The sequence below is a fragment of the Agelaius tricolor genome, unplaced genomic scaffold (assembly GCF_023055355.1).
Source record: "Agelaius tricolor isolate 1412-34295 unplaced genomic scaffold, bAgeTri1.0.p SCAF_2, whole genome shotgun sequence".
Lineage (NCBI taxonomy): Eukaryota > Metazoa > Chordata > Aves > Passeriformes > Icteridae > Agelaius > Agelaius tricolor.
Window position 1 is genome coordinate 76,743 of NW_027269262.1, and position 24,132 is coordinate 100,874.

Genomic DNA, 24,132 nt, shown 5'->3' on the forward strand with positions numbered 1-24,132 from the left:
TGGTAGTCCAAAGGCACACAGTGAATTTTCTCCACTTGTCCAAAAGGTGATCATAAATCCCCTGCTTAGGCCTTTTGGATACTCTCATCCCTTCAGTGATCTGGAGGATTAAGGTCCTACAGCCTGGCTCTGGTTTCGTTTGGAAAGCAATTTCTGTCCGGTGGGATCAGAGGAGCAGTAGCCTACTGGTCTTAGCGCTGCAAGGGTAACTGTAAGCCAAGGTTTGAGGAAGAGGGGATGCCCCAAGGCCCGTGCCCCTCCCTTCGGAGTTACGGCCGCAGCGCCATCAGGCGAGCGGTGAGGGGGAAGTGGCGCGCTGCCGGCCACCGCCCCCCCGCTGCGTGAGGAAATGGCTCTCACGTGAGGGAGGCGGCAGCGCCCGGCTCACCCTGCCCGCTGCCCTAGGAGGAGGCGCCAGCGGGTCTGTGGCCGTCTGCAGCATGCCGACGAGCTTCACGGTGGTGCCGGTGGAGGCGCAGGGCGAAGAGCGGCAGCGGGATGAGCAGCAGCGAGAGGAGGAAGATGAAGGCGACGAGAGAGACCGGGGCACTGGTGAGAGAGTGGTGAAGCGCCGGTGGTCAACGCCTAAAGAGAGCGTCGGCTCTTTGCGTGCGGAGGAGCGGGTCTGTGGCGGGCCGAAGGGCCGACAGAGAGTCCCCGAATACTGTGGAGGGGCCGCATCGCCTCTCTGCAGCGAGCGATGCCGGGGCTACCTGTCCAGGTGTAGAAGTGCGCTTCGGGAAAGGGCGAAAGTCTGGCGCCTGGGGTGGCTGAGAGCCTGTTTCTCTTTGTTTCCATTAGTCAGCGCCGCTGGCCGAAAAGAGGAAGTACTTATGGGCGGCTCCAGCCGGGGGAGCGGAGCAGCCCGTTGTCGGGCGCGGCGCCTGCCCGGGGCGGTGTGGGGCGGTCAGACCGCCTCCCGTCTGCGACGGGAAGCGGGCGGAAACAGCGTCGCCCACGGCGGTTTAACAAACGGGGAAAACACGTAGAATCAATCGTTTAGGTTGGAAGAGACCTTTAAGATCAGATCATCAAATCCAACCATTAGGCTGTCTTTAAGGCTAACTGCTGTTGGAGCACACTAGAGAGACGGCTAAGAGGCAAGATTCAGACTGTGGAGAAGAGCACAATTTTACCTGCGTTGCTCCAGGTGTTTGTCCAGCCATGTGCTTTTGCATCAGATATAGCGTCTAGGGTTAAGTAGGTGTTTGCTACGAGATGCCGTCGCGTTCGGAGCCTTGCTTCTTGCTAGGCCTCGTTCCTGAAGTTTCCTGGGGGAGTAGAATCAAACCGGAGGTGGAGCTCGGGCATCGTGAGTGAGGGTCTGCTCAGGACAACCCCTTATGCAGGGGCAGTAGTATTTCTCTGCCAGCGTTGCTGGGGAAATGAGTGATTCTTCACTTGCATGATAAGGCACTGCTGGGAAACCAGTAATTCTTGTGGCGCTTAACACTTCCTTTTTCCGAAGCGTGTTGCAGCAGCAATACCAAGTATGGTGTGTGAATCTCTGCTAGCACTTCGAGAGCTAGTTCACATCTTGAACTTTATTCTGGATGCTTTGTTACAATCGATACTTCTGTAAAAGTTTGGGTGGGGGGATTAACTTTGTTACATGATAACAGGTGAATAAATGGGGGTTTGTAAAAGGCATCTTATTTTTGTGGTACAGGTGGCAGATAATTAAGGCTAATTCCGTGTGATGTGGGATATGAATGTAAAGAGATAAACACAGATATTTGACAGACTTAATTTTAGGAAGCTAATATAGTAAAACACCAAGCTGACACAGTTGGGTTATTTTCTTCCAAAGCTTTTTACTCTAAAATCTTACTAACCCACTAAAGATATACAATACATATAGTTGCCTTTCCCTTAGTATATTCAAACGATCACTAGTTGTTCTAATAACTGCCTCTTCTTTTTCCGAACTAAATGCAATAGAAAAACCAAAGCAATATAAGCTGTGAAAGTTTAACAGTTTGTTTCTGACAACAAACAACAACAACAGTTTGTTTCTGTGACATCTGTTTGTACTGGATGGATGACTAGCAGTACAGCATTCATCTGGACAAATTTTCTTTTGGTAGAAGAGCTAGTCAGAGAGGCATGTGTTTACACAGGTAGCATGTTAAAATACTGACTATACATACAGGCAAAGTTAGACAGGATTTGTTAGACTGCATGTATATATGAAGTTATATGAAGTATCTGAAAGGCTTGGAACATTTTTAAATCCTGGGAAGGTGAGAGGAAGAGAGGAACTGCTGCTTTCACAGTGGTTTATCACAACCCTAAAGACCAGAGATAAATAAAAAAAAAATTATGTGATTAGGTAGTGGTTTGGGGACTAGTAGTTACAATTGCAAGATATATTTAAATACTGTTATGGATCTGTATCAGTCAAAGGGATGAATTTACGTATGATTCTTCTTGTGTGTTTGTAAAATTGGAAGTAGAGACAAAAACAGTGAAAAGCGAAGGCATTGGTTTGTATATAAATTATAGGCGAAGAGTTCTGACCTCATGAAGAGATTAAATGCTACCATCTGACAGAGAGTTTTGGGAAGTGAAAGATGTGCTACTCAGTGTTGCTTTGGGTATTGTATGGAATTGTTAAGTTAATGCTGTATAATAAAATAATTGTTCTTGAGTTATTCTTCTGAAAAGTAAAGCATTCTGAAATGTTTGTACTTCTGATAGCTGCTGTAGTTAAGCCCATCTAAAAGCCTGCTGCTCAGAGAAGGACTCCTTGCCCTTCTCACTGCTCTAGCCTTGAGAAAAAGGCTAAGAAGTAAATTATTTCTTTCCTTGTCCTCCTCTGTGTCTGGGTTTGCTTCCTTTTTCCTGCACTTGACCATCAGACGCTTCACTGATCTGGTTCAGCATGCTAAACTGTGAGTAAAGTAAACTGCTGGAGAGGTAAAAATCATTTTGGGTTGAGGTGAGTACTGCAAAAAGTGAGAATGGCTAGGGTTGTGTCAAGGTGAGAGGTGGGTAAAGCTGAGAGCAGAGATGAACATAAAAAAGAGGAGAATGGGAACTTCCCATTTGACTTATCTTTAGCCTATATAGCTCAGCATGTTATTTTGTTCCAGTTGTTTAGAAATCTAGCATGTTATCAGTTTTGATTGAATTGTCTGTCTTAAAAACCAAGTAGTTTTTCCTTGACTGCACTAGTACCTTTTTTTAAAAAAAAACCTAACCTACCAAATACATGAAAACCTGACAAACCTGTCCCATCAAACTCTGCTCATTTTTTTTGAGGGAATCAATTGTATGCTGTCTAGTCATTAGATCAACAGTAGTTTTGATTTTTATTAGCAAGGCACTTACCAATTAGTGCACAATTTTGTGCATTTATCCCCTTTCACACATTCTTATCTGATAATCATCTATGTGGTAAAGGAGTAACCTGGGATCTTCTTGTTCTATGATCTACACTCCTTCTTAATAATCTGAAATTCCATATCTTCATATTTTCTGACTATATGATACTTTGATGTATGTGAAAGGAGGAGAAGACATTTGTGACTCCCTATGGGGCTGGACTGTAGCATTAGTCACAGTAGTACTTCAGAAAAGGCAGAATACTTCAAGTTAACATGGTTAAGGGTGCAGCCTGCTAACTCAAATGTTCACAAAGTAGCAGAAAGAAGATATGCCTGTCTTCTGTGTCTTTTAATGTGCTTATAATAGACTACAAAGAAAGGGTAGTCAGGAGATAGTAAATGGTTGAAGAGGAGAAGGAAATATGAGTGTAGACAGTAAGGTATGAAGTTTTATAAGAAATTCTGGGCTTGATTTGTTTTGGGTGTTTTGTTTGGTTTTTTCACACATAGTTGTAGTGACTGTCTAGATAGACCTGTAAAAATTTTGTAAAGTTGATCAGCTTTTCGTTCCTTAGCAGCTCTGTGTATCAGGTGCTTCAAGACATCGCTAGTATTTTTAGCATCCCATAGTATTAGTTACCTTTCCACAGCAGTTTCTTATTTAGAAACTAATGTGAGAACTAACTCCTGCAAATTCTTTTAAAATTGAAGACCCTCAAATACAAGGAATAGCAATAACAAACCTGATCATCTACAAAGAAGCCATCATATAACTAATGAAGCATGGATGCTGTGAATTTCTGTAAAATGTTACTTATTGGAAAACCAGGGAATAGTCGACACAGTTATGTGTGTGTGTGTGTGTATGTGTGTATATATGTGCAATGGAGGAAGATAATTAATCTCACGGAGAAGTCTAGTGTATTTTCAGTCAACCCTTCAACCTTAACTGCCACAATTGACCATGCTTGCAGCATAGATATTATGATCAGAGAAAAGTAGATTTTAGATGTTATTCAAGGATTTGATCCCAGGAACTAGTCTGTTCCTATCGCTGGCATCCATTTAACAGAATTGAAACACTTTTTATGAGTTTAAGACTGGTTTAAAACGTGTAATACATTAATGCATAAACTAGAAAACAGTGACATATGTAATTTGAAAGAGAATTAACAAATTATGCTGCCAGTCTAAAAAGAAACCTTTATAAATTAAAAATATTTGTTTTTAAAAAGAGCTTACAAAATTACTAGAACTATATTTTAAAGTGTTTCTCTGCTACATCTTAAGTAGAACAAATGCCAACTATTTCTACATAAAATCAATGTTTAAAAACTAACTGACTTGCTTAAGGTCTGCTAATACGTACAGATATCTTTTGGTGTGTAAAAAAAGGTTTGTTAATAGTAGATAGGTCTTTGGAATAGGTTAATACTACTTGTTGCTAATCTCTACTGATCTGTTTAGTGGATATATTTTAAAATTAATTTATTTGATAGAAATAGAACTTTTAAAATACTTATTAGATGGAGACATGGGATGTTTTAGTGACTTGATCCTTCCCATATCACTAAGCAGGGTGTTTATTGCTGACAAAAATCCTTCAGCTTAATGATCTTCAGTGAATTCTGTGACTCTCATGTAGTTCCTGTCATGTGCACTCATGCTGCCTGAAGTCTTAATGACTTGTTTCAGGATTAATCCAATGCTAGTAAGAAACAGGATTTGAGGTCTTACATTAAGCTGGGAGGAAGGAACTGTCAGTTTCCTCTTTCAATTCTTGGTACCTGAAGAATCATCAGAGGAGACCCACTTAATTTTCCTTAATCATGAGTGAGCAAGATTTTGAAGAAAACGGGCCAAATCCAAGTGAGTCTCTTTACAAGACAATACCATGGTTCTAATATCTTTCTTACTGAAATAGGAGGTTCCTGTACTTCCAGCCATATTTTAAAGAATTTATAAAGAGCTTTTGCAGTGTTTTCATTAGAAGTAAGTTGTGCTTGATGATAATAGCAGCCTAAGTAAAGAAAAATCCAAGATTTAGCAATGTTGATAACATAGATGATGCATGTAATATTAGAATCATCCATTATGTAAAGAGGTTTATTTACAAGGGGTTTAAATACACTTTGTTCTGCATATCAGTATAACATATAAATTGTGCTTATCATTAATAAAAACACTGGAAGAAATTTGTGATGTAGTAAATATATTTAGACATTAAATTACTAAAAAGAACCCAATAACACGAACCTTTGAGTTAGGTTGCACTGAATTCTTAAACCAATGTGGCTCAAAAATTGAGGCAAAGTGTGTTCAAACAATTTTATGGATGCCTTTTTCATAATTTGCATTATAGGAAGACAGTGGCTTTTAAAAATTTGACTGTATTGTAGAACTCCAAGGTGGCTTTTAAAAACATGACTATGTTTTAGAGCTCTAAGGAGTGCTCCAGTATGTGGGTTTAGATTAGAAGTGTTAGGATATTTAATTTATAAGATTCTATGACTTCTCTTTTGTTGCCTCCCTATCAAAAACTTGAACATACAGGAAGGAAATACACATGATAGAGAAGATAGAATTACAGATTTTGCCACAGGCAGCTTTCTTGGATGAGATGGTCATATACATCAGTTTTATTGATTTTTAAACTTTATGTATTTTTACCTTAAAAAGTTTTGTTACAGTAACATTAAATGTTTGCTGTCTCTTGTGCAAACAGAATCCTATTTTCATATTCTCAGTTTGCAGTCGCATGTTCTTAATGTGACCAAATACTATGTGAATGAAAATGTTACCATTGTTTTTATTTAAAACTGTTACGTTTCACCTGTATATGGCTAACCAGAACCTACCTCAAGGTACATGGACTGTGATTAAGGGTTGCCCTTTGCAAACTGTGAAGAGTTAGGGCTTTTCTGTTAAAGGTTATTCCCCAGCTGCAGTTCTGCTTTAAATAACAACATATAAAATTAGCAATTTCTAGTGGGAATCAAAGCTTTTCTAGTTTAACACATGTACTTGTTTGGAGAACAGTTATACATTATCATAGCTGCACTACTGTATTTGAGGTCATCATGTTCAAAAGTTTATGTAACTCTCACTCCTTTGAACAACACTTGCATTCTTTTGCCATATGAAAGCTATCTACTTGTATTTTTCAGATAGATGTTAAACTCTTACAGGATGTCAGGAGAAAAAGGTGCTTGCTTTTTTGGACAAAACATGTTTGAATTCAAAGGTAAACAGGAGCATTAGAAGCATTACTTGGATATGAATCATGATGGCAGACATAGTGTGGGACAGTGAGGAAGCAGTGAATCTGGAAAGGATTTAGGGGTCAGACTGGAATAGAATACCATGACCTTGGTTTAATGCTATGGTAAAGAGGGCTAGCCTGATCCTTGGAGTAGTAGTGACGATTATACTTTTGTAAATAGCATTGACTGAGGCTGGTGTTAGAACACTGTATTTGATTTTCAGAGTTTGATTTTTTTTTTTTTTTTGATGTTGTGTAACTTAAAACCTGTACAGAACGTTTCCACAAAAAAAGTTAGAAAAATGTTTTAGGAATTTTTTTGATTTTTCAAGAGATAGGTTGAGATGATTTAAATAAGTATATTTACCTTCACAGAGAGAAAATACTGTAAGTGGTTAAATTTGGAAGCAGTTACTAGGATGTTAAACCTAGAAGTTTGAAAGAACCAAATTTAAGTAGAAATATGGAACAATTTGAGATTTTTTCAGTATTAAAACCCTTAAGCTTTACATAAATTAAGAGGGTTTTTTCTTATTTCAGTTCTGAAAACATCAAGAGATGCACTGCTTAAATTACAATATGATTTTTTTAAAGTTATGGAGCTTAGTGATCAAATTAAATTCCTGAGCCTGCAGAAAGATGGGAAATTAGATTAGATAGTCAAATATTTTTGTTCTAATCTCCTGATCAGGCATCACAGTGCAAATTTAGGACCAATTAAATGATAGTTTCCTATCCTCTATCCTTTCTCTGCCACTTTCTCTATAACAAGACAGCTATAACATACATTTTTCATACTCTGCTACTTGTGATTCGGGAGTGGGGAAGGAGGCAGAGGTGGAATTGTTATGAATGCTAAGGAAGTTGTTTCTGTTTGAGTAATTGCTCATTCCTACATTGATTGTCTCTGGTGACAGCATATGCATTTATGTTCAATAGTTCAATTCTTATGAGGAGCAGTATGATATGGGGATGCAGAGTGGTGAGTAGTAAGTGTGAGAGGGAAATTGCAAAATTGTCACAGTTTGAAGGGACTTCTGGAGATCATGTTAGTCCAACCCCTGAATAAGAGGGCCACCTTATTGGCGAAGTTGGCGTCTGCATGTTTAAGCTCTACTGTTGGATTCTGGTTTACACTGTATAAAATGGGCCAGTTTGGATCAGCTTAGAAATTTTTACCTGTTAGCATGCTTTAAAAGTAATCTACTTGTTGGTGTTTCTGAGGATCGCTACTCTGAAACTTCTGAAGAATATCAATTTGCACACCGTGCTGCCTTTTGTGTCTGTGACCAGCACTGAACTGTGATGTGCAAAAATTTTTACCTAAGAAGTTTTGTTTGGTGTGTGGAAGTGTTAATAAAAAATCATCTGATGACAATGTCAGAAAATTTAAGGCCAGAACAGCTCTGGTATAGTTTGTGATAATTTGTGTGGGTTACACTGCATTGGCATTTGGGGGACTAGTGTGTATGGGTGTGCACATTGTAATGATGTGCATCAATGCACTAAATATTATCTTGAGATATATCTCCTACCTTCTCTTCTTGTATTGGAATATAATCCCAATATTACAGGGGGGAACGTGCCTGAGCTCTTCTGGCCCTTGCTGCTTGGCCAGAGGCGGCAACTGTGGTGTTTTCACCTCAGAGACACCCCTGGCTGGCTATATGATGCCCTGGCTAGGCACTGTAACAAGTCCAGACAAGCAGGAATTCAGTTATTACCCTTGATGGAAAGGATTTAGGCGAGGTGAAGAGGAAAAGGGGATGGATTCTGCCGGAAGGTTAATCCAGAGTTTGATTCCATGGTCACAGATCTCTGAATCTTGGTAACAGCTCCCAACAGAATAGGGACTGCATGGTCTCCATGTCTTTTAAGGCTGGGGGCAGGGGGAGGGAAGGGATAGGTGAGCCACCAACCAGGTGGGAGGGGGGGGAGTCTCAGGAGACAATGACACCTAGATGGGCCAATGACCCCAGGGCTGAGGGGCATCTTTTGAACTTCACCAACCAGACGATGCCCTTGCTGGAATGTTAAGCTTGATGGACAGCACTTAGCAAGGAGGCAAGGGGGCGGGGAAAGGAGAGGTTGGCACACCTGGGGGACTGGGATAGCTAAAACAGGAAATTGCTTCACACTGCAACATTCTTGTAGCTGTATGTCTTGTTTACAAAAAAAATGTCATTGCACCTAATTTCCATTCAGATACAATCACTCATCACAGTGCTTGAGTATATGTAGAAATCAAGAGTAGGGTTTTTTACATGTCCCATCAACACAGCAAGTACCACACAGGCTTTTAGGAAAAGTACATTAGAGTGAGAGACAACTGCTCACTTTGAAAATTTTAAAAGGTTTATTAAGCCTTAACAAAAATACAACAAAAGGACTAAATAAGGAAAAAGTTGCAGCACTGGGAGCTGCCTTCGTGGCTGCCTACCATGTGGCTGGTTCATCTTCAAGATGGATGCTCCGTCTTTTATACCCCTGGGGGTTGCATCAGCCAACACTGGCCCCTTCCAAAGTCTGTCAGTCAGCTCTTCTTTGCCGTTCATTGGTGGAGACTGCTTTCTTGTAACTTGATTGGAGGGTCAGGTGTTGTCATGCTGCACCACCTTAGCAACAAGCTTTTCCATTCCCAACTGCCCCAGGTAAGGGGCACATGTGCACGCCTTCTCTCTACCTGTCCTAGACAACCCAGGCTGTCTGATGGCAACAATACAGAGTAGATGGAAAAGGCAACTATGGGGAGAACAGAGGACATCTAAACAACATTAACATAATTATACAATAATAAAGCTTTTCTTAATTTTCACACAATATTCATCTCTCAATTGTAAGACCCAATCATCTCATTATCTATCTATAGCAATTAGTCATGGCTTTAGTTTGTCTACTGCTCCAGCAGTAAGCACAGAATTGTGCTGGGTTATAAGAACATTCCGTATCAGATTAAAAATTGTAATAATAATTTTTAAAGTAGGTACAAGGGTAGAAACATAATTTTTAAAACTTAGGCTTTGATGACTTAGTTGAGTGACATGGAGTATGATATCAACAGGCAAATTTTTTCTGTGTCAGAAGACACATGAAACATACCATAAACAAACCCAAAGGGTTTTTTTGGTTATTCTATTTTGCCTTTTTTGTGATCCAAAATGAAATACTAGTCTAGATTTAAGATTTTTGTCTGTAAACCCTCATAAACTGAGTTACTTTCAGAAATCAAGCAACAGAAAGTATAGATTTTTGGAATGCTTCGCTTGCAGAAACTGGATTTCAGAAGAAATGCAGCTGAATGATATGACTGAAACTACATTGGAAGTTCTAATTTTTATTTTATGTTTCACTCAGGTCACACTTGAGAAGTGTTTAAACAGACACAATTTCAAAGAGACCTAAGGAAAAGGTGATTTGCTTGTCAAGCATTGGAATGGGCTGCCCAAGGAAGTGGCTGAGCCATTGTCCCTGCTGATGTTTAAAATATGTGTAGGTGTGGTGCTTAGGAACATTGTTTAGTGGTGAATTTGGCAGTGTTAAGTGTATGGTTGGTCTCAAGGTGCTTTTCCAACCTACATGATTCTGTGATTTGACTATCTTAAAGCTTCCTCATAGAGTTCAAGGGGATAGGGCTGAGATAAACCATAGATGGCTTAAGACTTACTAGTGAAATGAAGTTCTTATTGCTTTTGTGTTCCATGTAACCTCAGTAGAAGTAACTGAAATAGCTTTTTCTATTGTCCACTTGATGCATGAGGGGCAAGATTTACAGGATTTGTGAAAAGTGTTAATCCTGTCATAATTTGATTCTGGTTTTCTAATGAATAATTTCTTTTCTATTGAATCTTCTTTTGAAGAAAGAATAAGCTAAAGATTGAGATAGTTTGTTTGGTTAATTTCACCACAGATGATGTCTGTGCATTGAGATTCTGAAACTAATTCTTTCTGCTGAATGGTATAATACATGTCAGTTTGACTTACATGTTAATAAGATTCACTGTATATCTAAACATATTAAATAAGGATACTTCAAAAAGTGGTGGTTTTCAATTTGAAATAAAGGTGATTTTGTTGACAGCAGTGATGAAAACTCAAAGATGTTCATAGGTGTTTTTATGAATATATTAACAAAAAGAAGACCAAGGAAAATATATCCTTTCTTGGATGTGAACGGTAACATTGTAACAAAGGATGAGGAAATCTGAGGTGCCTTTTTTGCCTAGTCTTCAACAGAAAGACCAGTTATCCTCATGGTGACCAGCCCTTGGAGCTGGTAGAGAGAGATGGGGAGCAGAACTGACCCACTATAATCCAGAAAAGTAGTCAGTGATCCACTGAGCCACTTAGACACTCACAAGTGTATGGGGCTGGGTGGAACCCACTAGAGTGTACTTGGGGAGCTGGCAGAAGAGATTGCCAAGCCTCTCTCTATCATTATTGTTAGTCCTGATAAACTGGGGAGGTTCTGGACAACTGGAGGTTAGCCACTGTGGTACATGTATGAGGTTCAGTAAGGCAAAATGCCAGGTCATGCACAACAACCCCATGCAACTTTGAAGACTGGGAGAAGAGTGGCTTGAAAGTGGCTCATCAAAATAGGACCTCAGAGTGCAGGTCAACAGCTGATTGAATATGCGCCAGTGGTGTGCCCAAGTGGACAAGAAGGCCAATGGCATCCTGGTCCCTGTTGAAAATAGCGTGGCCAGCAGGACTAGGGAAGTGATTGTTGCCCTGTACTTGGCACTGTTAAGGCCACACCTTGAGTTTTGTGTCTAGTTTTGGGCCCCTTTCTTCAAGAAAGATATTGAATTGCTGAGTGTGTCCAAAGAAGGGCAATGAAAAGGTCTGGAGCACAAGTCTGATGTCAAGTGGCTGAGGGAGCTGGGGTCATTCAGCTTGAAGAAAAGGAAGCTCTGGAGATACCTTATCACTCTCTATAACTACCTGGAAGGAGTTGTAGTAGAGTATAGGGGTTGGCCTCTTCTTCCAGGCAACTGGCAATATGGCTAGAGGAAATGGATTCAGGCTGCACCAGGGTAGGCTCAGGTTGGACATGATGAAGAATTTTTTTACTGAAAAGGTGGTTAAACATTGGAATGGACTGCCCAGGGAGGTCGTAGAGCCACTATCCTTGGGGGTGTTCAAGAAATGACTGCATGTTGCACTTAGTGCTATATTAAGATGGCATGGTAGTGTTCAAAGTTTGGACCTTATCTTAGGGCTCTTTTCCAATCTTAATGCTTTTATGATTCTGTGGTCCTAATGATTTTATAATTGTAGAAGTAGTCAACAAACTGCAGATGACAGAGTACTTGTCAGTTTGCTTTTTTGGTCACTTTTTCAGTGTTGATTCTCTTTCAAGTGAAGGTAAAATAATATTTGACATGATCAGCATTGCCTATCAAATTGCTGTGCCAAACATACACAAATACAAAAAGAAAACTGTGTTAGAAAAACAGGAGTTTATTGCAGTCTGTCACTACCAGACTATTTTGAAGACTATTATCAGAAAACTTTAAAATAGGCAGAATATTGGTTGTAAGCACTGAAATAGGTTTCTTGTTCTTCAGATCCTAAGTTCTGTATTTTCCCGTTTGAAGCCTGTCAGGTGCGTTTAACAAGACTTTTGTTAGAGATGCTGTGCTCTTTTTCGTATTGGAGTAAAGCCAAGTAACTCTGTTTAGAAATAGAAACATATAACGGACAGCTTCACAATTCTCCAATCTACAATTTAAAATACTGTGTAGTGCTGAGATACTGATTTTTATGTCCAGAACTGGTTAGCCAAAATTCTAGTCTTCAACTTCAGAATTATGAATACTGATTAACTTTTTTTTTTTTTTTTGCTACCCTTTTGGTGTTTAGATTAGTCTAATGATAACCACTGAAAGAGTAACTCCAGTGACATTATCATCTATATGAAGGCAAAACAAGAATTGAAATTTCCCAGCTCACTTTTTGAAGAGTAATCCTTTCTGAAGGGATTGGAAGTACCCTGAAAGGAGTACCGATATTTAGTTAATAATTACAGGTACCAGATGTCAGTTGGTGAGAAAATCAATAGAAGTAGGGTCTTGGCAAGACTGAAATCAAGCAACCTTATTTTTATTTTAACTTGGGAACATACCTTTTAATGAATGGCTTATAAAAACTTCAGCAGAAATAATGGGTGATTTCAGGAATGGAGCTAAAAGAAAAACAACATTGCAAAAATCTTGGAAAGAAAATGCAATGTCTTAAGCAAGAAATCCAAGTGCTCATATGCTTTAGCAAAATGGTAAGAGAAATCAGGATGTATTTGTTTCAGGGCAGAGTTGCTCTTTTGTTGTCTGTGAAAAAGCTAATTGAATCTTTCTTTAAAGTACAATGGAGCCCATTAATGCCAATTTCTCAGATAATTTTGTGTGAAACCAGCATGTTCCATATACTGTGAAACATCTCAAGGTGTTAGTTCATGAGGGAGATTCTTTTGTTTTAACAGTGTTCCTTCTGCTGACCTTGCATTAACCTTGGTTGGAAGAGTGGTGCCTAACCAGGCTGTAGGACTTGAAGTAGTGAGAGACCAAATATATAATGTAGAGAAGCAGAAAAATGAAAGTTGGAGGATGTGGATAGAAGGAAGTATATTGGATGTGTGAATTCATCACCATTTCTTCTCTGGACTGAGGAACTAATTTTAAAGCCCTAATTTTTAGGACAGTTGTTATATTCTGTGTCTCTTATAATAGTATGTGGTTTCTATGTCATGATACCAATAACTATAGTGATACTGTGGAGAGTGGTAGGAAATTAGTGGTGGGAAATCCACAGTCCCTCTTATGTTTGAGGGACTGAGATATATTTCTGTCTGGTTTACAACCAAGATAATATGTTGTGCTGAGACTAGTGTACACATTTGCCGGAGCTTTCTTCTAGGATTTCATGTAGGGAGCAGAGGGAGGAGACAGGGGAAAAGAGTACAGCTTGTTCTCTAACTGTTCCTTAATTTTGTAGTGGAGAGACTGTAGGTGCTATTGCGGTCATCTGTGCATATAAGGGCAAAAGGGCACACAGGCAAAGTGGTGCAGGCAAGGACTTGAGATTATTTGGAAATGCCAGGGTTGTGACGGTATCAGCATGTCATAGTTTTTGTAGTTTGTCGGCTGTAAGGCAGTGAAAGTAATGCTGTATTTTTTGAGAGGTGTGCCAGAGCAGGTCAGTAGAACTACAGGTTAATGCAATTTCTATTTCAATAAGGAATAGGTTAAGTACAACATGTCATGGAAGGTTCCCCACAACCTTTACAAAGTAATTCCTTTTGCGTTTCATAAATTCCTTCCTCAACTACTGGAGATTTTTTGAGGGAGTCAGTAAAGCAATAAAAAGGTTAGCTGGAGGGCTATTTTATTCTATACTCAAAACCTTTATGTGTAGTGCAATTATCAAGTGTTTTTAGGGAAACTAGAAAGGGTAGGGGAGAAATCAGTATGTGTGTTAAAGAGTAATAATGATGAAACACTATACCAAGATTAGACTGTTAAACTAAATCTCCTTAAATGTTTAACATCCACATGTCTGAGATGAAAACTGGGTTTGCAGCAACCTGTGGTCTTATTTAGAACCAGCTCTTACCAGACTCTTCTGACTATTCCTTTTATAGTATAATGTATCTTTTTTTTTTTTTCCTCTTGTTTTTAATTGTGTTACTTTTCCACTAGGGGATGGGATTGCCAGGGAAAGTAGTCCATTTATTAACTGTGCAGAACTGGGCAGAGGAAGCATGTATGAAGGAAAGAATATGGCTCTCTTTGAGGTAAGTTAAATACACCAAAAACATATTTCACCTTTAATGGAGATGAGCAATCATCTGTTTACTTTCTGTCTTAAAATTTAGTGGCAGGGAAAATGAGTTTTAATAACTTTTTCATAGTTTGGTTCCTGCTAACATTCCATTTCAGTGGATTTGAATGATATATAGGCAAGAACAGTAAATATTGGTGTGCATAAATGTGAAGATATGAAATAAATCTTCGTGCATTTAAATTTTTTGGGCTATGATCTTGACACTGTTAGACAAAGCTACTGGAAGTCAAATGTATTTTTTAAAGAAAGCAGTATTCAGTTTTAAGAGGATTAGCAAAATAATTTGTTCAACGGGGGAATTTTTGTTAAACAGCAAAGCTAAAAAACAAATTTGCAAGCCAAATTTACAAGCCAGTTGTATTGTCCAACTACAATGTAGAGCACACCATAGCAATTTCTAATGTAAATATCTATTTATTAATGGACATTTCATACCTTTTTAATCAACTGAATTATTACAATCAAATTACTGGAAAAAGTGTATTAATTGAGTACTTTTAAGGGCCACTTTTGCAATTAAGTAGTATTTCTAGTAAAAACCTTAGTTGCTGTGCTCTAGCAGCATCAACTAGTCTTACTCTGATGCTTGCTGTTAACAAAAACAAGGTGCTTCCAACATTGTTTAGCCACCTTGTTGCATTCTTCTCAATTTTTTCTTGTTGTTCTCTTACATTTCTCTCTTCTTCCTTTCAAATATCTTTGCACAGGGGACATGGTTTTTCGTCTCACCTGCGCATGACCCAAATAATGTATATTTACTATTTTTCACTGTTTTAGAGAAAATTTTGCTTAGGATCAAACTAATGTTGATCATTAATTGTCTTTTTGTCATGTATGCAATATCTTAGTATTTTTTGACAGGAATGATGGTAATAAAGTTCTGTCATTGAATTTTTCTCCTTCAAGCTCTATTCCATAAAGCCATTTCTGAAACTTTATGTGGTTCAAATTAGTTGCTGTATTCCTCAGTGATGATAATTTGGCCATAGCTGCTTTTTGTCCTGAATCTGTTATTTTGACACATGGCTCACATTAAATCAAGTGATATGAAACCATTATTTTTATGTATCTCAAGTTATAGATATTGCTGTTAACAATATCGCATTGAAAGCCTTCTAGTGATTGCATCACTGCTGGTGTTGTTGTGGTGAAATTTTTTGATACTATGTATGTTTCAAAGTAAGTTTTCTATAATCTTGTTTTTCTCGTGTTTTCAGATGTGAGAGTTGTATAAACTGTTAAAAAGAAGTTTGACTATTATGACCATTATCATTACCTAATCTCCCATACTTTACTTCTTGTCTATGTTTGTCACCCTGATCTCTTGTCTTCTTTCCAGTGTTCAAGATTTTGTATTTAATTGAATTCTCCTGGATCCATTTTTCTTGGAATTCTAATGCTGTGTATTCTTCTGGATTGTATGATATGTTTTAGCATGCTTTTGTTTTGTAGCAATAAAGAAAGATGGGCTGACTTCTGTGTCAGGTGCTATTATATATGTGCAATTATATGTAATAGATGTGTGGGTATTTTCAACAAGTTAACACTTTGGAAGTATGCCTGGTATAAGAAAATATGTAAGCCTGCAGCACTAGACTTCAGAGAGGTACTTAAGTACTTTAGTGATTGAGAAATCATTTGAAGTCACTTTCTAAACACAAGCAAGGTGCTGGAAAAACTCATGTGCTGGAAAAACTCAAATGACTCAACTCTACCAGTACAATCCACTAAAGACTGTGCTGTGATGAAAATAGATTTTTAAAATTACAGTGGAATTTCTCTAGGTTTTCCTTATATTTGAGCTGCATATTGTAAGGTAACGTAAAAATATTAAAGAAATGGTGCAACATAGCCATGTAGAGTTAAACTTCTAGAAAGAATAGAACCCTCTTGTTGGTTGAAAGCTGACTGGTATTCTGTCATGCTAATTTTTTTATTTGGCTGAATCAGGGCTGACCTGTTGAGTATGTTTGAAGCAGTATCATAAAATGATGACTTAAAAAGAAAATTTATTTAATAAATGCAGTATTCTTCAAAACCCAACAGGAAGAAATGGATAGTAACCCCATGGTGTCATCTCTTCTGAATAAACTAGCAAACTACACTAATCTGACTCAAGGAGTGGTGGAACATGAAGCAGATGAAGACAGCAAACGAAAGGAAGTGAAGGTATTTAGATTTCTAATAATTTATCGAGATAAGAAGTGCATTTTTCAACCTGAAAAGTGAATATGTGGACACCTAAAAATGGGAGTGAGGTTTGTAATACCATGTTTAGAATTGAAGCATTTTTGCAGGACTTGTGTTAATTTGATGTTCTTGTTAGCATGTTTTAGCAAAACTGTGCTGTAAAACCCGTAGATAAAACATGTGCAAAGCTAGGATCTGAAACATGGAGTATACCCAGTTTTTTCTTCTTTCTTTTCTTCTTCCTTGTGACTAGTGCAAGCATCAGTACCTGTTACCTACCTCTAATAAGCATGCAGTAGGACTTTTTGCAGGTTTATTGATATATTTTAACTGCCTAGGTTTTTAGGTAGTTATATTAAGGCAAATTTGAGATGAAACAGATCACTCTTTTAATTCTAGAAGCATATTTGCACCTCTTAACATGGTATTAGTTTTTTGAGTAGTTGTCTTAGTTTTGTGTGTTGGAGTAAGTATTTTTAAAACTTAATGGATGAATTCCAAGAAAACACTTTGTCGCCAGCATCAAAAATATTGTACTTGGGGGAGAGGAAGTCATATGCTCTGTGTGACACATTGCTAAACACACTTGCTAGAAGTGAACTGAATTCATCAAGGGTTGTCTGTCTACTGGACACCCAAAATGTGTATCTGTGTCTGTAGAAGTGGAATGTATGCAATAGTTGGAGTCTGCAGTGGCATGTTGGATTGATCCCTCTGTTAGCAGAGGCTGATTTTGAAGGAGAAAGCTTGGAATAAAGCATGTGACCTGACAGAGTATAAAAACATATAGGCAAGGGAAGAATGATGAGCTGCATGGTGAGCATGGTGACTGAAACTAAGAAAATTAAGGTAGATGCTGGGAAGAGACAGTGCTGGGAGTCACCTGTCTTTGTGTAGGAGAAGGGGTCCTGCTACTGAATTTACATGCCGAGCTATGAAGAAAAGAGGAGAAGTATATGAGAATGAGAAAAAGGAAAATGAGCACAGAGCAGAAAAGACAGAGATAAAAATATGTTTGAAAATAAGGTTAGAACAGCAGCTCATTTGAGTGGAATGGAGCTTTTGAGTGGAAGTTGGTACCAGGACAGTGGGCAAGGGTCAGGGATAAAGGCCAGCTGTTTAATTTTTTCCTTATCCTGTATTTGTTCATGGGTGTGCTTTCTTTCTGTTTGTCTAGTTGTGCTTGATCTATATTTGTTTCATCTCATCTGAAGATAAACTTCAGATGTGAGAAAAGTAACACTGATCTTCTCACACTTTCCTTACTGTGAACCCCTTTGTCTGTTCAGCTGCTGTGTAGAGGTTTTTGTCAATGCAGCACCATATTACTCTCTCTGGAGCTGACTATGAACAAATGAACATCATGCCCTCGCTTGCAGTTGATCTTGTTTGTGCTCCATGTGGTGGCCTGATAACACAAGTTTTATGTATGTATCTTAATTTAATTTCTGAAATTGTGATAGTTAAGTAGTAGCCTGTCAGAGTAGCATTTTAATAGTGTGATTGAGACAGTGGAGCTGATGCTGCACATGGATATCGCTCAAGATGCTAAAAATAAAAAATGTAGTCTAAATGGCATTCTATGGTTTCTTACAAATACTTGGAAATTTAGAGTTTTCTTAATGATTTTGATAACTTCCAAAGCATCAATGCTTGCTTATTTATTTAAATCAATTGCCATTTTTCACAGCCCAGGTTGTGATTTAAGACTATCTTGTGTAACTGGAAAGCTACTGTGTATAACTGTTGATTTTAACTAGAGTATTTCAAAGCCTGTTTTCTCTTCATAAGTGTAGAAGACTGAAACTTTAGTGATGAAACCTGAATGCTTTTGTGTATGTCTTGACCTATGATGATCACTAGCAAATAAAAAGTACACATATACTATGTTGTGACAGGTTTTGCAGTTTTTGAAAAAAAGAAATTGTAGTCAGCTCTGCATTACTTCATGCTCTGTCTTAATACCTTGTCTGTCTTTTTTTAAAATTGAAATTACTATTGAATATAATTTTTTGTGCCAGCTGTGTGGCAATTTGTGATCAACTTTTTGCAGAATATAAATGATATTTTGATTATGGCAGTAATTTATCTTTAACCTCTAACTTTAGCCTGTAACTGGTATTTCTGAAAAAGTTTGTAAAGTGTTATGATCAACAGATGAAGGGCCATCCTATCCCATCTTATCATTAGGATGACACATCAAGGTGTCATCCTAATTTCTGTGGTATCCCTATCAAGGTGTCATCCTAATTTCTGTGGAACAAGAGAGTTTGTTATCACAAATAGTTTTCTCTCTTTTCAGGAATTTTTCTTTATAAATAGCACATGAATATTTGCAAAGCTGGACACTCCGAAGCTACCATTCATTTTCACTTGGCATTTGTTCATGGAGCATTTGTGATAAGTGTTTGTGGAATAAAGTGTTTATAGATTTAAATTTTTTAGTGCAAAGGAATTGATGTTCTCACTTTGTTTCCAGGGTCCACGAATGGGCACCTTTATTGGTGTATATCTTCCCTGTTTGCAAAACATCTTGGGAGTTATCCTTTTCCTGCGTTTAACATGGATTGTAGGAACAGCTGGAGTTCTTGAGTCTTTCATCATTGTGTTCATGTGTTGTGCTTGTGTAAGTTAACCTTATTTTATTTCTTTTTTAAACTCCTGTCCAAATTCTCTGTTGAAAGAGTACTGACACCTTCTAATGTATGAGTATCAGGGAAAATATAACCATATTTAATCATACTGGTACAATTGTACTGATATTTAACCAATATGGTTCAATTGAGAGAAATGGGTTATATATATAAGCAGTGGGTGTCACGTGTCAGTCTAACCTGTATGGACATTCTTTTGAGTTGATCAAAGTAAGCTTTTATTTAAAATTTTATATGAGTTTTATTAAATCAGCCTTTGGCAAATATTTCATTATTAACTTAGAGATCTGAACTGTTCTGCTTTTTTCAACTTCAGAACAAACTGAATAATAAACTACAAATCAAACCCCACAGCATTGCATCCATAAAGTAATTTTTTAGAATAATAGAATACACTTTTACTAGATGTTGTCATAATAATGTTACAATTAGTTTTCACTACTTTTTAAATTGAAATAATGAACATACTATTTTAAGTATATGCAATGCTCTATATTCTTCCAGTTCTTTAAAGACTGTGTCAAGTGTAAGTTAACTAAATCTTCTGCCTGAAAAGTTGAGTACTTGAGTTGCATGGATATCCCAAATTAAACATCTTGGGGTGAAAAAAAAATCTAGTTACATTTGATTACTGTTTTGCCCAATCTTTAAAAAAAAAACCTCCAAAACTCTGGTATTTTAAATTTCCTCTATTTCATCTTTCCACAGACTATGCTAACTGCAATTTCAATGAGTGCTATAGCAACAAATGGTGTAGTTCCAGGTAATGAAGAATTCTATCTTACATGGCAAATTCTTAAATAATGGAAGTTTAAATCTGGGATAAGAAATTCTTATCATTCTCAAATATCAGAAGTAATGCTTTTGTATCAAATGCATTTTTTCTTTTAATTGATTTTATAAATAACTTTTTAATGTGAGATGCAGTCTTTAAGACTGGTTCTTCTGGGAATTGCAATCTGCAGCACATCTTTGTCATCAGTCATTTGATCCTATTTTAATCAAAGATAAGATGTTATAAATTGAATTAATGGAGACTGGTCTTCACACAAAGCAAATTTCTTTACAAATAAGGGTACTACTTTTCTCTCTCCTGAATTTTCCTATTTTCCAGCTAAACCCTGGAGTTAGATATCTTGTTTTCTGCAAGAATAGTAACTGGTTTCATGGCAAAAATATTTTTCTGCATAAACACTCTAGGTTCTGCCCATCTCAAATTTTCAGGATAGATTGATAAATTGATTCGGCTTCATAAAGTAAGAGGATTTTTTTTTAGTTGCAAAATCAATTAACTCTTGAAGCTCTTACCCTTTTTAGTTTCTCAGCACAATAATTGATAGTTCTGGTGTTCAGATATTGGTATGAACTCTGAACTTAAAGTGAAGTTGTTGGGCTATAATAATAGTAAAAGCTATAATTTGTGTAGAATGTAGAGTAATTGTATAATAATTGTATTTCATGGATCCAGTACCATATATGAAATAAAAATCAATAGACAATTTTGTTTAAAATACTCCTGTTTTATAATAAAATTGAGTTATTCAAATCAGTGCTCAGATAACTAAAATGTTCTGCTGTATTCTCCCTCATATTTTTAAAGTTCATTTTAATGGTTTTGTTTAACATCTCTCACAGACTTTGAAGCCTGCAGTTCTTACATGAGACAGGTCTTAATTTTCACTTTTTTTGTTGTTGGTGCCAGTTTCTTAAGAGAAATGGTGCTTGTCCTGAATATATGGAGAAGGCAGAAAGCACATATAAGAACCCAGGACTGAAGGAGACCTAAGCAGCGGAGTCCTTTATTTTGCCTTTATATGCAAGAGCATTCATTATATTTAGTAAAAGAATTGATGATGCATCATAATATCTTTCTTAGTTTCTCATTCATTCATATTGAAAACACTGAAGTCTGTGGAACAGACTGCGCAGGTGAATGGTGGAATCACCATCCTTGGAAGTGTTCAAAAAACAAGGAGGTGTGGTGCTTAGGAACAGGGTGTAGTGGTCGACTCAGTAGTGTTAGGTCAATGATAGGACTTAATGATCTTGGAGGTCTTTTCCAACTTTAGTGATTCTATGAAAAACAGCTTCAGACTCTTCACACTGATATACGTTATTTAAAATTGCACACATCTTTCCTCTGTCTCTTTCTTCCCACAAGCAGGACAAAAATCATTAATTTAAGAGTAGATGGAGAGGGAACCAGAGAGAAGAGTTTTCCTTGAGGGAGTTGGTTGACATTCTAAAAGAAAGAGATGAGCTTGAAATTTAGAGCCTTATTAAAAGGCAAATAGTGCAATGGAAATAGGATGATGGTGGTGTAGTTTATGACTTAAAGAAAGATGATGCATACGTATGGGAAGTAAGAGAGAAGAATTGAAGAACTCAGGGTAAAAGTGAATATTTTATATGTGGACAAGAAAAAGCAATCCCTTCCCAACACCTTTAAACAGTACTAAAAAACTGTGAACTGTACTGAAAATGGCTATGGTTTAGTATACAGAAAATAGAAAGAATCAGTAGAAAATAATCTGTTTTGTCCTTGTCTCATAAAGCAATTATTTTGGAAATTTATTGTTTGATGGGGAACAGCTTAAGGTTAGAAGCTAAAAATTCATTCATACCTATTTATACCTGTATATCCTTTTCTAATTTACTTCTGTTTAGCTTGTGGAATTTTTCCTCTTCTTTCTTTGGTCTTTGCTTTCTATTCCACAGACAATGCACATGGGGATATTAATCTTGAAATGTGCATTCTAACTATCTAGATGGTATAGACATTGGTTACAGTCTTGTCATGAGTTTGTCAGTGGAGAAACATGCAGTGGTTATCTTGATTATGTTGACTGATGAATGATTCAAATTTTTGTTCTCTACTGCCATCCTTAATCTGAAGTACTGGAGGTGTTTTGTTTGTTTGTTTTGTTTTATTTCTTTGGGGTTTTTTTGTTTTGTTTTGTTTTGTTAAATTCACAGCTGGAGGCTCTTACTACATGATTTCAAGATCTTTAGGGCCAGAGTTTGGTGGAGCAGTGGGACTTTGTTTCTACTTGGGTACAACCTTTGCAGGAGCAATGTATATTCTTGGTACCATTGAAATTTTATTGGTAAGTACTAGTCTCTATTAAGACTAAATGTATTTGGGCTGTTTCAGGATATTGCTTATGAATTTTCTTAATGGTCTAAAATGCATTCTAGTTTGGTGATTGTTAATGTTTTGATACTACATTTTAGGATGTTGATATTTATTCTTACTCGTGACTATTTGAGGAAGTTAAATTCTTATCAGTAATACAAAAATAAATTAAATGCTATTTGATGTATGTTTATTTTATATAATTTGCGAACCAAGCAGAAATCGTCTCTTTCCAAATAATAGGTGGAAAGCATTACCAAGGTAACACACTGCTGCATAATGAAAAGTTGTGGAGAACATGAAGGGCATATCTGTGATGAGGCAATAATAATCAATCACACTTCCTCATTTCAGAACTACTGGCTTTGAATTTTCATATATTTGCAAAGATGCTGTGGAATTCTGCCTGTGTGGCAGTGGCCTGGCTACTATGGCTTTGTTCATCCAGGAGGGGCCAATAATTGGTCATCAAATCAGAAACTGAAGATATGAACAGGAGATACTTAAGAATTCTTTCTTGTTACTTACTATGATCCATGTAATCAAATCCAGGGTTTTTTTACATTTAAATTAGAGATAGTATTCACTAATGCTTGCTTGTGTGATCTGATCTGTCTTGCTTGTTGTCTGATCTACAGCAGTAACATGAGCACATGTTCAATTGTGGATTGAATTTGGTGCACTGTTCTCCCTATTAAGAGGGTCATGCTGGGTTTGTGTTGCTGATAAAAATGTACAAGATCTAGCTACAGAATTTGAAGTAAAATGCTGCCCAGGATATCTGTCAAAGACCTCAGAATAGACCCCTGACATAGCCACAAGGCATGAGTATTGCTTTTTCTTTCACTGGGGCATGGATTATTTGGAGAAACAGAAATCAGTCATCTCCCTGTGGTTTTCCCTGGCAAAGGCTTTGAGCAGCAGGGCAACAAAATCCACAAGAAAATCTTCTGGAGTACCTCCATAGAGAGCCTGAAACTTCTGCAACGTCACAGTGTAGGGTTTTTTAACAATATATACTTTATCTGTAATAATTTTTTTTAGTTTGCTTTCTTTTTCTTCCATGATGATGTGACAATTTTCATATCTTCCAGCATTCTAGTAAATAGTAATTTACTAAATTTAAATTTAATTTAAGAAATTTCTGGTAAATTATTGTCTATGTCTATTTTTGGATTTTGCTTATGAATGCATCAGATCAGCCTCCTGTTCAAAGTTTCTTCCTGCCTTTAGAAATTATACTATTGAAAAATAGTCATTTCTGCAGTTTTTTTGAAGGACCGGAGTTGCCTCAAGCCCTAATATTCAAGCCCTGGTAGCTGAGCAGAGAAGGGTGTTTTTAGGGGTGCTAGAAGAGGGCATATAGATATGGTTGTGTAGTGTAGTACACCAATGTCTTAGAACTAGATCAGTTTGTCTTCTCACACACATTTAACAGTATAAATGCTATTAACAGTTTTCAACTTCTTTTCAGGTAGAGCACACCAAAATTTAAGAAAGAGAGATCTGTAAGAGAATCTTGTTTGAAATTGCAGTAGATTGAAATGTCTGGTTTAGCACATGACTAAACTTCTTCACAATAATCTTAAATTGTGCTCTTGCAACTTTAGATTAAAATTTTATGAAGTATTATATAGGGTGTATAATACTGAAAACATTTTTAGTTTATTATACTTTTGTTTGTTTCTTCATATTTCGTTTCAATCAATGGAAGTCCTG

At 37.2% G+C, this 24,132-nt stretch overlaps 1 protein-coding gene across 6 annotated transcripts in view; it reads left to right on the top strand.

The window, feature by feature from the left end:
- The first annotated feature begins 297 nt into the window (after positions 1-297).
- The window catches only part of SLC12A7 (solute carrier family 12 member 7), a 79,528-nt gene continuing 55,693 nt past the window's right edge, over positions 298-24,132 (top strand). For 5 of the 6 annotated variants that reach the window (XM_071450094.1, XM_071450102.1, XM_071450122.1 and 2 more), the window contains exons 1-6: positions 298-552; positions 14,289-14,383; positions 16,480-16,602; positions 19,103-19,249; positions 19,986-20,040; positions 22,254-22,384. In XM_071450094.1, coding sequence (XP_071306195.1) covers positions 441-552; positions 14,289-14,383; positions 16,480-16,602; positions 19,103-19,249; positions 19,986-20,040; positions 22,254-22,384 — 663 coding nt within the window. In that variant the 5' untranslated portion in view covers positions 298-440. Of the gene's footprint in view, positions 553-6,503; positions 6,574-14,288; positions 14,384-16,479; positions 16,603-19,102; positions 19,250-19,985; positions 20,041-22,253; positions 22,385-24,132 lie in introns of those variants that run through there. The other variant, XM_071450112.1, reaches the window with a different exon arrangement.